This window comes from Macaca fascicularis, chromosome 7, assembly GCF_037993035.2.
Source record: "Macaca fascicularis isolate 582-1 chromosome 7, T2T-MFA8v1.1".
NCBI classification, from domain to species: domain Eukaryota; kingdom Metazoa; phylum Chordata; class Mammalia; order Primates; family Cercopithecidae; genus Macaca; species Macaca fascicularis.
Genome location: NC_088381.1, coordinates 146,241,243 through 146,256,442, shown reverse-complemented (window position 1 = coordinate 146,256,442; position 15,200 = coordinate 146,241,243). Strand labels below are relative to the sequence as shown.

Below are 15,200 nucleotides of genomic sequence, written 5' to 3'. Positions count from 1 at the left end.
CACCCACCCCCTGACACTATATATATGTAATATATACATAACATGCATATATGCATGTATATATGTATGCATATAAAGTATGTGTATATATACATAGATATGTGTGTGTCTGTGTGTACATTTTAGATTATTGTCTGCCTCTGTCCAAAATAAAAGGTCCATGAGGGTACTGACTGTCTTCTGTTTTGTTCACTGTTTTGTCCCCATGGCCTAGAACAGTTCCTGGAACATAAATATTCGTTGAGTGAGTGATTGAACTAAAATATTATTAAATAGAAATAATAAACTTAATGGCATCTTCCTAGGAAATGCTGTCCTGGGCTTTGGTTCAAACACCAATTATTTTCAAAGGTAGGGAGCAGGCAGGAAAAAATGGAGAGAAACTCTCTGCATTAAGTAGAATAACAGTATTCTACTTTTATGTGGTGTACGATCCCACATAGAACAATGATCAGAAGAATGTTACTTAAGTCTGGTTATTTTAGATATTTAAGAACAATAAAAAGATACATTCATTCAGAAAGAAGGCTGCTAATAAAGAAAATGTCATATTATCTCTAAGCAAAAACAAACAAATAAGCAATAGTCTCATTAGGAAATACTTACAAAATCTTTAATCACTGAGAATTTTCACTCATGAGTCCTAGCATGTTCCAATGGAGAGTCAAAATTTCAAATCCCAGTGCTACCACTGACAAGCTCTATGACCGTGGGCAAAACTGCTTAACCTAACAGGCCCTAAATTTCCTGTACATTAAAATGAATATAATGATACTTATCTTGTATTAATGCTATAAAAAAAATTAAATGTTAAAAGGACTAAACAAGAAAATATGTGAAAACACCTGAGATGATGCTCCCTTCCTATTTGGTCAAGTTAATTATTCTTTTTAACTCAAAGTTCTAGCCAGTTCAGAATAGTCTCCAAACCATTCTAAGTCATCTGACACTTATCCATAAATGTTTGCATCAGTTCACATGATTCTATGTATGTGTGTGTGCATATATATTTGTCTATACACACACAATGCTTAAAACCAGGACTCTGGATGAAGACACACTTTAAAAAGAGAAATGCTTAATTATTATAAAGGTGGTTCTTTTATTTTTTCCATTGACAAAAACCATTTATTCAAACCATCCCACTTTTTTTTCCACAGTGAGCATGTATTATTTACATAACCAGGAAAAACAATAAATATTGCTGATTTCCTTGTGAAAAATACATTTCTTAGAATAAACAGAAAGAAAGCTCCTTTCACCCACATCATATTTTCCATGCTACGTATGTCATATCTTCTGCTTTCAACCATATGAAGCTACAAAAGATAAGCAGATGTGTGGAAGACAAAGCAAAACCTGTTCATTAAATTGGAGAATACTTATCTAAGAACATCTTTACAAATACTTTCCCAAAAATGCTCATTTTCTGAATCACCCAGAAATACTAAGGAGAAGGAAGTTATTATATTAAGTATGAGACCCATATTCCTTTGGTTTTAAAATGGTTCTTCAAAACCAATACAAATCCATTAATTCGAAGCATTTCTTCTTCTAAACCTAGATCAGTGAAAATGCAATATACTCAGAATTTTGTCTCTCTAAAAGTCTCACTCAGACTCAAACCATGCACAATCTAGCAGAGGGGAAATTCCCACAGCAGCTGTGCAAACACAAAGACTCACCTGGACCTTGACTGACATCTGTGGCAGCATTTTCAAAGGGAGGGAAAGGGAGAGGAGAGAAAGGGGGAGAAAAAGGAAGAAGAGTGTTAGCAGCACACACACACACACACAATGCAATATGCACTTGCATGACTATCAAGTTCATGCAAGCCCCAAAGGTACTCAGCTTCTGAGCACTTAGTTCTACCTTCACCCAAAAACCACCCATGCAAGCCGAGGGGCCAGGCTCCCTTTTCACTTTGCATGTAGCGAGAGAGGTAAGCTTCACATCTGTCCGGAAAGACATCATCCTGGAATCAGATAGGGCTTCAAACAGCCAAGCAGACTGGAATCCTGCAAGAATATTGGTTAAAATATTCTGGTTGATTTCTGCACACTGACACCGAAGAAAATCCTCCTCCTCCTCTTCTTCAGATACCAAACACTGGACATGAAGTCAAGCAAGGTTTCCCAGCAGAGAGAAAAAGTAAAAATGGACCACTCCCTTGAGAAACAAGCAAAAGAGGCATAACAATTAAGAGCAAGTTACAGATTTATTCGCCACATAGGACTGAAGGACATAAGATCACAAAATATTTACAAATCCCCCCCCTCCCCAGTATACCCAGTGACCACGCTTCATCACAGACAGCAGTGTGTGTGCATGAGATTGTGTGTGAGTAGATCATTCATCATACAAATTGAAATCCTGCCTCCTCCTTTAATTGTTTTCCTTGCTTTTCACCCCATGACAGAAATTGCCATTTGGAATCACTTTTGACAACTACGAATAAACACCCAACCCTAGAAAGGTTGATATTTGAATTAAGCCAATGAACTTTCAGAAAATGAAGAACGCTTCACTCCTATCAGCTCCATGAACAACATAATCTCCTCATCCTTTCCTCAGATGTGAAATAGAACTGGGCTGGGGAAGCATAACCCAGAGCAGCCCAAGGCACTGTTAAAACCCCTAGGCCCAATCTGAGAGGATATACCACAGCAGAGGAGAAGGAACAAGGGGCTGCTTCAGGAAACCACTGACCAACCCGGCAGTCTTGGATAGCTCACTTAGAATCACTGAACAGTGGATCTGGAGTAGCCACAGACACTAAGTACCTAGTTTAGTTCTTTTTTGTAAAGATGGAGGATGAAAGAAGTAGAGACTTGTACTAGGTCACACAGCTACTTCAGGGGCAGAGACTAGAAAATATCCTAGATCTCCTGAATCCCACCCAGTCCATCATTCCATTCAACTGAAGCCTAGGTCCCTCAAGAGCATACAGGAACTGAATTTGGTTTGCAGATTAAAGCGATCATGCTGAAGCCCTGGGGAAGCTGGGTGAGCGTCTCCCAACTACCCTATGAGTGGGTCATGGTTTATTCTCTGTGCCTCTAATTTGCTGCCTGAACAGGATGGGTAATGTTCTTCATGCCAACCAATAATGAAATGCCTGCAATCAGATTTGTAAAGTTCCAGTGTATCCTTAGGGCTCTTGTCGCAGGAAAATCCAGGTGCTGACCAACTAAGCTGTGGTCCAGAACAAAAGAGAAACATACCCATAGCAACAGCTGAGCACTTCTCTAGCCCCCACCCTGCCTCCCCTAGAAGCTGTATCTGCCCAAAGAAACTTCTAGAAAGCTCTGAATCATGCCTCAGCCACACCCCCACTTCAGGTTTTCTAGTGTGTTAGATTTAGGGATGAGTGGCAGGAAGAAGAGAAGAGGTGGAAAGGGAAAAAGTGTTGTATAAATAACTAGGCAGGGCCATTAATTGTTACTGATGGATTGCCTAGAATAGATATTAAAATACCCCTTAATTAAACAGGATATCAAACTATTTACATGTGGCTGAGTTCTGTGGCAGAAGAATGTCAACACCATTGCTCATACAAACAGGCTCTTTAGGGACACCAAGTCCCAGGGAGACAGAATTCCCTGGAACTCCAAAGGTTTTTCAGTACCGGTTACTAGCCCATTGGGGATGTGATTACGATCTTAAACTTCAGAGACAGACAGGTCTGGGTTCAAATCCTAGCCTCTCTGTGGCCTTGGACTCATCATTAAACTTCTAAGAGTCATCTTCCTTGGCTATAAAATGAGAATGATATCAGAGCCTCCCTCATGGGGGTGTTATGAGAATTAAATGAGATTAAATACTTGTAAAGCACTGAACTAAGTACAAGGCAAATGTTACATAAATGTTAGTGACTCTGATTGTTATCAGTTTGAATTACCACAGACAGAAATACAAAAAAATATTGACCAGATGGCTCACTGGAAACACTAAGAAATCACAGGAATGAAGCCAGTGATTTTGGTTCCACTTTTCTGCTTACGAATAAGGATGTCTGCTCCTGATCTCCCCTCCCTCTGGTTCTTTCCCACCCCATTCCTCAGTGCGAAGTGAAGGAGTGAACAGAAGCAAGGATCAAAACAAATTCCATCCTTATTTCTTTTGTTTTCCCTCCTCAAGTCTCAATTTGGCATAGTTCTAGTCCTGTATGTAAAAATACTACACCTATTCCTGTCAAAGAGGGGCAACAATCCCACCAAAAACAAACAAACGAACAAAACCTTCTGGCTGGGGATCAAGGTCCAAGCTCAGTTCCTAGCTGTGGCACTGACCTGGAGGCAGGTCTAAGCATTATTCCAACTTTAGGACTAGAGACACATTATCACCTGGCCCCTGGCCCAAGAAGCAGTGAGTGACCTGAATCTCGGGACTCAATTCTGACTAACAGCATGAAATGGTAAAGGCAAGAGGTAGATGAAGGAGGGGGATGGCTAGCAAGTAAAGATCAAAACCTTAGCAGTGTCCATCTACCAGACTGCCTATCCAGCATCCCCTTCCTCTTCTGCTTGTAACAATCCTCAGTTGTTTCCCAGGGAAGCCTCCCTTCCCAGCCTTAGCCCACGTGGTTTGCTAGAGGTGACCCACTCCCACTTGAGCTCCAAGGGTAGTAGTCATGTGACTCAGTCCAGGTCTTGAGAATATTCTATCTCCAATAATTGGCTCTGGAACAGACACGTGACCCAAGCCCAACCAACAAGAGTCGACCCATGGAATTTTACTGGAATTATCAGGAAATGGGGTGCTTTCATTTCTCTAGAGCTGCCATATTCCATCTTTGTTACCACGTGAAGACAGCTTACCTAAAAATGTGGGGAGCATAGAAGAAAACAGCTTTTCTTAATAAGGGGATTAAGATGACCTAGAACCAAATCCCAGCTCCACCCCCTCATCTAGAGGCAAGTATCTTAGCTTCTCTGAGCCTCAAACTTCTCATGTATAAATGGAGATACTAAAAGTATCTATTTCTGTGAGTTTTATCAATGAAGATCATCTATTCACCATTCAATACATATTGACAAAGCATCTATCATAGGCCAAACTCTGCTTTAAACATTGGAGACATAAGCCGAATGAAACAGACAATACTCTTGGGTTTTAATGGGAATAAAAACAGATATATAAAGTCAAATAGTGATTGGAGCCATGAAGAAAGGAAAAGTAGAGTAAGTGCCAGCAAAGTATCCCCATTTTAGAGAAGGTAGTTAAAGAAGGTGTTTCTGAGGAAGTAGTATTTGAGCTGATACCTGAAGAAGGTGAGAAACACTCTTATGTATACCTGACAAAGACTATTCAGGCAGGGGAACAGCAAATGCAAAATATCTGCTGTATCTGCTCAGTTAGTTATTTCTACGTTATGATAGAAAAACCGAGGACTGGCTCACATTACCTTCCCTCTCCCACCTTCCCAGCTCTACCATTCACACACGTCCTCAGTAGGTAACAGGTACTCAATAAATATTCGGGGGAAAAAGTAATCCTGATGAAAACTAGCTCTGGCCCAGTTGCAGCTATCTCCCTTAGGATCTCCATGCTCTAAACAGTAGGAACAAAACAGGAAAGAAAGAATTGGAAACCCACCTCCATCTTTCACCCACTCTGTTCAGCATCACAACCAGGGAAGAAGTAAATTAGGGCATTCCTGCCTCCACTCAGAGCCCCATGGACACTTATTGCATATTCAACAATAACTTCAGCCACAAGTGCATATGTTCAGCATGGTTATCCTCAAGTCCAAGGGAAACAATTTTCTGCAGTTTGGGGAACCTGGTTCTTCTAACCTGATATGGTTTAGCTGTGTCCCCATCCAAATCTGATCTTGAATTGTAGTTCCCATAATCCCCACATGTCATTGGAGGGACCCAATGGGAGATAATTTAATCATGAGGGCAGTTACACCCATGCTAATCTTGTGGTAGTGAATAAGTTCTCACGAGATCTGATGGTTTTATAAGGGGCTTTTCCCCCTTTTGTTCAGCACTTCCCTTCCTGCCACCATGTGAAAAAGGACATGTTTGCTTCCCCTTCTGCCATGATTGTAAGTTTCCTGAGGCCTCCCCAGCCCTGCAGAACTGAGAGTCAATTAAACCTCTTTTCTTTATAAATTACCCAGTCTCGGGCATTCCCTCACAGAAGCATGAGAACAGACTAATACATTACCACTGGGGGGAAAAGAAAGGACCCATCATTCACCACTATTGCACTTGCAGAATCTAGCTCAGCCGGGGTAGTCCTCCCACCTCACCCTTCATTTGTACTAGATCATCTGGACAGGTATGAGTCCAAGTTTCCCCGACTTGCTACTTCAACTCCCCCATGCCTCTGGAGGAGCTCTGGGGAACATGGGACAGGCTGCACAGCCAGCCTCCTGTAGGCGAGTCCCAGTCAAACCTTCCGGGACCCCACCTGGTGAACTCTGCCTTGAGTCTGACCTATTTTCTAGGAGAGAAAATAGAATATAGATTTAAATGCAGTGGCGCTCTGGAAAACTACAGGCCCAGCAGTATGAGAAAATAAAACAGCAAGAGGTAGCTGAGGAGTGTGCTGGCACAGGGGAAAATGCTACCACCCCTAGATCAATCTTACCTGGTTTGTCAACTGCCTTTTCTTCTGCAATCTGCCCCCATTTTCGTCTATTACAAATTGATAAACACATATGTATACACAATATTAACCTGTGTATTTCCTCTGGCCAGTCCTGGGGACCTATGCTGCTCCTCCATACCCAGACCCCAGCTGGTCTAACAGTAGCATCCACAGGCAGAGGGAGCTGTACAGATGAGACCCTGGGAAATGGGGACGCAGCAAGGCAAGGGGTCAGAAACACCTGCAGCTGCATCCCTTCTGTCTGCCTTGCTTCTGCGTGACAAGAGGAAGGGCTTGGGGTCGATTTTTAGAATACTCCTGTCCTCTCATATATGAAGGTAATAAAATCACCAGCTAACATTGACTGAGGGCTGTCTATGTACTAGGCACTGTTCTAAGTGCCTCACAGCAACCCAATGAGGTAGGAACTATTGCCACATTCATTTTACAGATAAGGAAACTGAGGCACAGAAAGCGTAGGTAACTGGTCAAAAGTCACACAGCCTGTGGAGCCAGAGCCTGAATCCTGGAAACCCAGCTGTGGATTCCCCTTTCTGTCAATTACCGTCCTGGCAGTATCACCCCATCAGAGGGTGAACGTGAGGACAAAATGGGATAAAAGCAATATTAATCCTAATAAAGCTCATGTTTATTAAGCATTCTCTGTGTGCTGTTATACAGGCTGGAGTCTGTGTATGGGGAAGCAGCACTGGGCCCCAGGATGGCCTGAGGAAATATCTATGTAAATATGTGTATATACATATGTGCATATTGATTTTTTAAGAGACAAAAAGTGGGGGTAAACTGCAGAAGAAAGGACAGTTTACAGCCAAATAAGATTGATTTAAAGGAGTTGGCATCCTACCCTAGCCATATGCATCATCTTATTTAATCTTCATTATAACCCTATAACAGGTAGAAACATTATTCATCCTGTTTTACAGATAAGGAAACTAAGATCTAGAGAGGATGCACTATGATTATACCTCTCAGACTCAGTAGCGCATCAGGTAAGGGTCAAACTATATTTTTCAATGTAAGAGCAAACCAGGACAGAAACCATTTGACCCATGGAACTACAAATTAGGTATGAGAATATCGGGCATCTCACGGAAGTAAGAAAAAGGTATTGCAAGAGTCAGAGGAAAGGGGTGAAATGCAGTAATGCCATAGGCCTGAGCAACTGGAGCCCCTGCCCTGGGTTATATATTTTAGAGGGGCCCACTGTGTTCATTCTGCACTCACATCCCAGCCCAGGAACTGAAGAGTCCACAGGTCAAATAGATGTTTCCACCTACAGCCAGCAACACTTGCCCCCACCCTTATAGAATATGCTCTGGTACCCAGAATTCCTCGCTCACTTGCTCCAAATCCACATGGGCCTCTTCCCAGGGTCCATTCTCTCAAAGCAGACCCGCCTACTGGTATGTGCACTCTAGTGTCAAGAAGTGGCCAGGAAGAAGCTGCTTGCAGGAGTTGTGGGCTTCTACAGGCTGGGGCATCACATAAACATGCATGAGGGCCTTCCTGGTGCTAGCAGTGAGACAAGGGAGGCTGGCCACTGGCCTCCATGTATAGTCTTGCCTCAGGCTCTCAGATAGCAGGGCAGGTCTTCCACTGAGGATTACACTGAGCCATAACGTTAGAAGGAAAAAAAAGAAAAAGGCAAAGACTGCACCTCCCCAAGGGCCTATTGACTCCTGCCCCCGGGGAAGATGAACATAAGGTTTTCCCTTCTTCTCCAAGAACAAACACAGAAACAATTTTTTTAGTTAAGAACTAAAGCAAACTTCCAGCAGCGAGGAGGCTGTTTCCTTCGTTCTCGGGCTCTTTCTGGCTCTCAGTATCTGAGCTCTTCAAACACAGGAAGAGTTGTCTCCATAAAAGGCCGGGTCGTGTTAGCTTTATCCCCGACATAAGGGTCCATTCATCTACCTTCGTAGAGGACTGAGCCCCAGAGCCCTGGTGCTGTTTGCTTTTGTTCTTTGATGCTAATAACTCCGGATTGCAAGACAGAGCATCAGTAGCAGCTATATCAGGCACCAGTCAGCCTGGGCAGGCAGCGGCCAGGAGGGGAAGAGGAAGGACCAAGGCAAGCATTTCTGTGGGCCGGGTCACTGCTGTACTCAAACACCTTCAGGGGTTCTCACATACTTGCAGTGGCTCTGGCTTGAGGAACCAGGATTTGACTGACAGTTGGGAGAAGAGGCAATCTAGTTGTTACAGATATAATCAGAGACCAGTGCAGACAGCCTTTTTTTTTTAATTTTTTTATTTTTTAATGCTTTAGAAATTTTGAGTACAGGCATGGGAGTAAGGTAGCTTGGGGTTTGAATCCTGGCTTTGCCACTTGTCACTTAAAATATTTTTGGCAAATTTCTTAGCTTTATGGTCCTCTTCTGCCACACAGGAGTAATGGTAGTAAAGTCAGTTCTTCCAGAAGCATAGATGCAATCCTAAAAGTCATTTTGCTGTGCAAAATCATACAGTAAAAATCACAGCGCTTAACTGGAAAGATGAAGTTGGGGTGCAACACCTATAAACTTCATCAGTGACATATAATAAAATAGAGGAAGCAGTTTTATACATGTTAAATCACTAAGAAGTACATAAGTACTACAATAAATATGGCACTTTTAACAGACCTGAAGTTTGTCTGTGAAAGTGGGAAGCTTATGAATTGTTGTAAAGTGTAGGAAGAGGATCTCCTGGAATTGGACACAAAGTTGAAACATCAGTTGTGGGGTGGGACTCACAACACACATGGTAGCTGAAGTTGCTGGTACAGGTTTGAGATGTGTACACTTTGAGTGTTCCTACACAGCTTGCTTCTGCTGGCTAGTTTTCTGCCTTCACCTAGTGTTTCTTATGGACAAAATCATGCATAATCAAAAGCAGAATTATTATGCTCAAAATGTTCCCTAATATCAATTGCATTTGAACAAATTTGCATTTTCAAAACAAGTGTTATAACAGAACTGATTGTCCCTAATTTATATGACTATTGTGAGGATTAAGTGAAATAATCCATATAAAGTTGTTCAGCACAATGCCAGGCACATAGTAAACATTCAAGAAACTTATTGAAATTATTACTGTTTCTGCTGGCTTGTTGACTCATCTCTTGTAAACTGAAAATGACAAGTTGAGCTTCTATTGACCTGTTTAAGCTTTGCAAACAAAAGGCATTTCCAGCCGAATAATATTTCCCAGCCTTAGGCCGTGAGGTTGGCACCTGCAGTAGTCTCCCACACAACAGGGTGAGGGCCTTGGGAAAGTCCTCATAGCAGATGGGCACTGCCAGGGAACAGGATGCACATATCAACTTCCTAGGGAAAGAAATGGATGCTGTCCTTCTCACACTGCAGCATGACCCGCCAGGGAAAGGAATACACATCTGCATCTCAGAGGACACCAGGAAATCAAAACAGAAACTGGCCTAAATCAGAGGATGTCCCATCATCTGGTAGGAGAGGGAAAAGTGTATCATAGGAGGGGAGAGAAATCTGTCAATTCCTATGTTGGAAAACACTCTAGACATAGACATCTCCAATTTCTCTGCCCTCCTCTTAGATCGCATAGAGGTTAAGAGGCAGGTTCCAGAGTCAGGTAGACTTGGATGACAATCCTGGCTCTTGCACACATGAGCTCAGGCATGTTAATCAACCCCTTCGAGCCCTAACCTCCCCATCTGTAAAATGGGGACAGTCTACTTGCCTGGCAGGACTGATGTAAGCATTATAAAGAACTAATGTATGCAAAAGCACTCAGCAAGGTGTCTGGCACACAGGAAGTAGTCATTGAGGTTGGCAATCATAATTATTGCATTACTTGACCCCAGTGATTTCCTTGAGACAGAGGATCTGCCCTCTTTCAAAGAAGTCCCTACTCTCTGGAAAGACTCCGACTTCCCAGAGTTTAGGCCAATAGGATGAATGTTCTAGCAGAAGCAGGTGGGTCTCCTAGGGTTTCAATGGAGGTGAGTTCTGCAAACTTTTCAATTCAGTACAAAATAAAGTGCCTTGGAATAGGAGGCATACCATAGCTCCTCTGTAGGAGGTGCTGATACAGGGTGTGGGACAGAGCCCTCAGTTTGGAGTCAGAAGCCCTGGTACTAGTTTTGCTTTCCCAGTTTTTTTGAATTATGATAAAATACACATAACATGAAATGTACCATCATAACTATCTTTAAGTGTACAGTTCAGTGGTATTAAGTACAATCGTAATGTTGTACAGCCACCACCATTGTCCACTTCCACAACTCCTTTCCATCATGCAAAACTGAAACTCTATAGCTATTAACACTAATTCCCTTCACCCCCTCCCCTGGCCCCTGAAGACTAACAATCCACTTTCAATGTCTATGAACTTGACCATTCTAGGTACCCCATATAAGTGGAATAACACAGTGTTTGTCTTTTTCTGACTGGCTTATTCCATTTAGCATAATGTCCTCATGGTTCATTTATGTTATAGCATGTATTAGAATTGTCTTTCTTCCTGAATAATATTCCATTGTGTGTACAGTCCACATTTTAGTTACAGAAGCCCTGGCTTTGAGGCCTGACTTCTCAGCTTCCTACTAGCTGTGTGACTTTCACCAACTGAGCCTCTGTGAGTCTCATTTTCCATATCCCCAACTACTGGGAAGAATGACACTAAGTGCATGTCCAGGTTGCTGCGATGTTTGAATGAGGCATAAATATGTAAGTGCTTTGTAAACAACAGAGTGCTATATCATTCATTTATTCAGTCCAGAAATACTAATGAGGGGCAATTCCTTATTAGCCAATATGCTAGATCTTAGTGTCAAAAAAAGGTTTAAGTGGGATCCCTATTCACAATAACATCATAAAAGAAACTTGAAAAACATGATCCAGAAGACAGTGGGGCAGGGATTATTATCGATTATAATCCCTGCCATTTACTGAGGGCTTCCTGTATACCAGGCCCCTACAACTACAGTGTATGTAAATAACCTCATTTAATCCTACTGATGTAGATACTGTTGTTATTCCACTTAACAGACAAGGAAACTAAGGCTCAGGGAAGTTAATATGCCCAAGTTCACGCATCTCATAAATAATAGTCAGCTTGTGAACTCCGATTTCTCTGACTCCAAACTCCTTTTCCTTCCCATAGTACCACACTTCCAACCACAAATATTTCTTCTCTTACTGGTCTCACCACCCAAATCTATCATCCTTTAGGACACAAGGACAAATTTCAGGAAATTAGTGTGTGCTTGCTGAGACCATTGGAAAGTATAGAAGGAATTGATGGTCATTAAGTATTTTAGAGTATAATGTGCATTGTTGTATGTGCAACATCCGATGCTGCGTGGGATCTCAGGAGCCACATTTCAGAGAAAGGATTACAAGCTGGGGTAGCATATCCAGAACTAAATTCCATAAAAATACAACATCCAGCAAGATGTGAACAGGTGTTCTTTGGAAAAAAAAAAAAAATCTGTGGTACACTAAATTTAGAAAACACCAAGTTTGTTTTTTAATATCCCAAGTCTTCAGAAAACTTCATCTATACTAAGGTACACTGTGGAGTCCAAGAGGAGATATAGTCCATAGGGGATATATGTTTTTAGGTCACTGAAAATTCTCCCTCAATCTCCCCATTAAAAATCTAGTAACATCTCACAGAACACAGTTTGAGAAAGGCTGGCTTTGGGATTCTCAGAAAAGCTGGGAAGGTTTACAGTTTACCACAAGCCTTTATCCTCATCCTTTTTTCGTCCTCATCCTGACCCTTTGTGTCTGGTTCTACTCAAAATAGCTGCATGCCAGACACTGACTTAGGCACTAGAGACTCAAAAAGACGGCTCTGATGCTGTTAGTCACCAATCTCATGAACCAAGAGACAATGTCAACATGATAGTGTGGCTCTACATGGTCTTCTATTACCATACTTAGCACTAATTGGGAGTTTAGAGTTGACAGAGAATGCTTCAAAGTCTTTGACTGGAGAAACCTTAAAATGTCCCCCTAGGATGGACAGCAACAACTGAGTGGAGAGAAATCTTTTATTTTTTTAAGAGACAGTATCTTGCTGTCACCCAAGCTAGAGTATAGCTGCATGATCAACTGGTCCTCCCAGCTCAGCCTAAGTAGCTGGGACTACAGGCACATGCCACCCTGGCTAACATTTCTTTTTATCTTTTGGTACAGAGAGGGGTCTCACTTTGTTGCCCAGACTGTTCTTAAATTCCTGGCCTCAAGCAATCCTCCCACCTCAACTTCCCAAAGTGCCAGCATTACAGATGTGAGCCACTGCACCTAGCTGAGGAATTTTTTGTAAAGACATTTCACCATATGGGCCGATGGTCAGATGGACACCCCTGAGGGCTGGGCTCACTGAGAGGTATGTAGAAAGTTTTGAGCTCAAATGCCAATACTGCTATTCATTATTTGACCTTGGATAAGTCCCTTAAACTTCATCTGTAAATTGGGAGTCATTATATCAATTCCAGAGTTGTCAAGCTTATCAAAAGAGGCAATTGTTTATAAAATGCCTAATGACCTGCCTGACACCATGGTCAGCACACATTAATTCCCTGTTCTTTGATTGCTGTCATCCTGGAATACTGTGTTAAGAAAGAGTTTGAAGCTACACATGGGCCTGGGATAAAAAGAAGTTTATGGTTGATTAGCACGGTTTGTGATGAACTTGAGAAGGAAGGGGTAACATATTGGCTCAAGAGAGCATTCAACTGAATGCCTCCCAATGGGTCCTTGCCCTGACAGAATGAGTTTCTAGTGACCTAGGGAACCCCAGAAGAAAGCAAGTAGCCCTACTAGAAGACTCTCTGACTTCTAAGCCCCCTGGCAGATTTTCAGCTTTCCCTTGTACCCCTCCATTTCCCCCATTTAAGAAAAAAAAAAAAAAAAAAAAAAAGAGCAAGGTTGATTTCTTCTCCTTTGTAAAGTAAGGAGGTGTTGTAAAGCTCTGGACCTAAAATAATCTTTTTTGAGTCTGAGGTCCATGCATATTGCCTACTAATGAGTACCAGTCCCATTCCGAAGGCTCAACAGGAGTCGGCAGGCCCTTTCAGAGGGAGCTCAGAAACCCAGACAAGGAGACATTCTGCTTCCAAGAAACACGGAGATTAATCTGGGCACGGTGGCTCATGCTTGTAATCCCAGTACTTTGGGAGGCCAAGGTGGGTGGATTATGAGGTTAGGAGATCAAGACCATCCTGGCCAACATGGTGAAACCCTGTCTCTACTAAAAATACAAAAATTAGCTGGGCGTGGTGGTGCATGCCTGTAATCTCAGCTACTCAGGAGGCTGAGGCAGGAGAATTGCTTGAACCAGGGAGTCAGAGGTTGCAGTGAGCCAAGATCATGCCACTGCACTCTAGCCTGGCGACAGAGTGAGACTCCATCTCAAAAAAAAAAAAGAAAGAAAGAAAGAAACACAGATTAAGAGGAGAGAGAGTCCCTAAAAAGAATTTCAATTTCACATTCACATATTAATAATATGCTTTGTGAGTTATAATTAGGATTTTTATTAATCACTATTTTTATCTTATAACTTCTGTTGTACTCTAAAGACAGTTTAAAAACAGTGAAAACAAAAAAAGGGGGTGTTTCTGAGATTGTTTCAGAGATAATAGAGAAAAAGCAGAGAATTTGAAAAGTCGAAGAGTCTTAGGATTTCAAGTAAGGTTCATTCCTTTCATTGTACAGGTTCATTTCATTGACATATATTCATTGCACATTATCTATGTCCCAGGGACGGTGCTAGGCACTGGGGTGATGGCAGATGAACAAGACAGACACAGGTCTTGCACTCTTGGAGCTTAGAGTCTAGCCAGGAAGATGGGCCACAAATAATCATACAAGCAATTAATTAATTATAATTGTGATCAGTGCTGTAGAGTTGTCTAGGACACTTTTAGGCACAGAAGAGGAAACACAGATCCAAGAGAGAGGAATTAACATGTCCACTCAGCTGGACAATGTCAGAGCTGAAATCAGAATTGAGGTCATCTGCATCCCGGGTCATTGCTTTTCCCACTGTGCCTCTGCTGGGGTACCGGTACCCTGGACTGGGGGTCTGGGAGAAGAACCCAGCATTAAGAGTATGGTGGGAGCAAGCACTGGATTTAGAGGTGGTGTCAGTTCTAAAAGTCACTAGTTCATTGAATGACCTTGAACTCTTTGTGCCAGTATTTTCTACTATATAAAATAGAAGAATATATTTTAGGGGGTTGATACTCAAATGAGATAATGTATATGAAAATGCTTTAAAAATACAAAATACCATACAAATGTGTTTTATTGCTAACTCTTAATATATCATCTGCCTCATCAGTGTCCTCTCCCCTCTCCACAACTCTAGCAGGCATCAGGATGCCACCTACCACCACTGGTTTTGGGTAACTTGTTGAAAATCTATTAAGTCTAACCTACTTCTACCTCCCCTAGTTCATTATCCTCTACACACCTTTAAACAGGTGCACCCTGAAAAAAAATTGTAAAGCAAACTTACAGGATTCTCTACTCCTGCTCCTGCCCTACAACTTCTCAATAAAGAAAGGACTCAGTGACAATCTATCACCAAAAGCTTGTGTTTATAAA

At 42.0% G+C, this 15,200-nt stretch overlaps 1 protein-coding gene across 45 annotated transcripts in view; it reads right to left on the bottom strand.

Annotated features, from left to right (window-relative positions):
- NRXN3 (neurexin 3) overlaps positions 1–15,200 on the bottom strand; it is a 1,719,470-nt gene that overhangs the window by 1,605,009 nt on the left and 99,261 nt on the right. For 44 of the 45 annotated variants that reach the window (XR_010588584.2, XR_010588585.2, XR_010588583.2 and 41 more), the window contains exon 3: positions 1,686–1,703. The exons of the other annotated variant lie outside the window; for it this stretch is intronic. Coding sequence is in view for 40 of the 44 variants with exons in the window: in XM_005561918.5 (XP_005561975.3) it covers positions 1,686–1,703 (18 nt within the window). In the remaining 4 variants the exon portion in view is untranslated. The remainder of the gene's footprint in view (positions 1–1,685; positions 1,704–15,200) is intronic. 45 annotated transcript variants of the gene reach the window in all.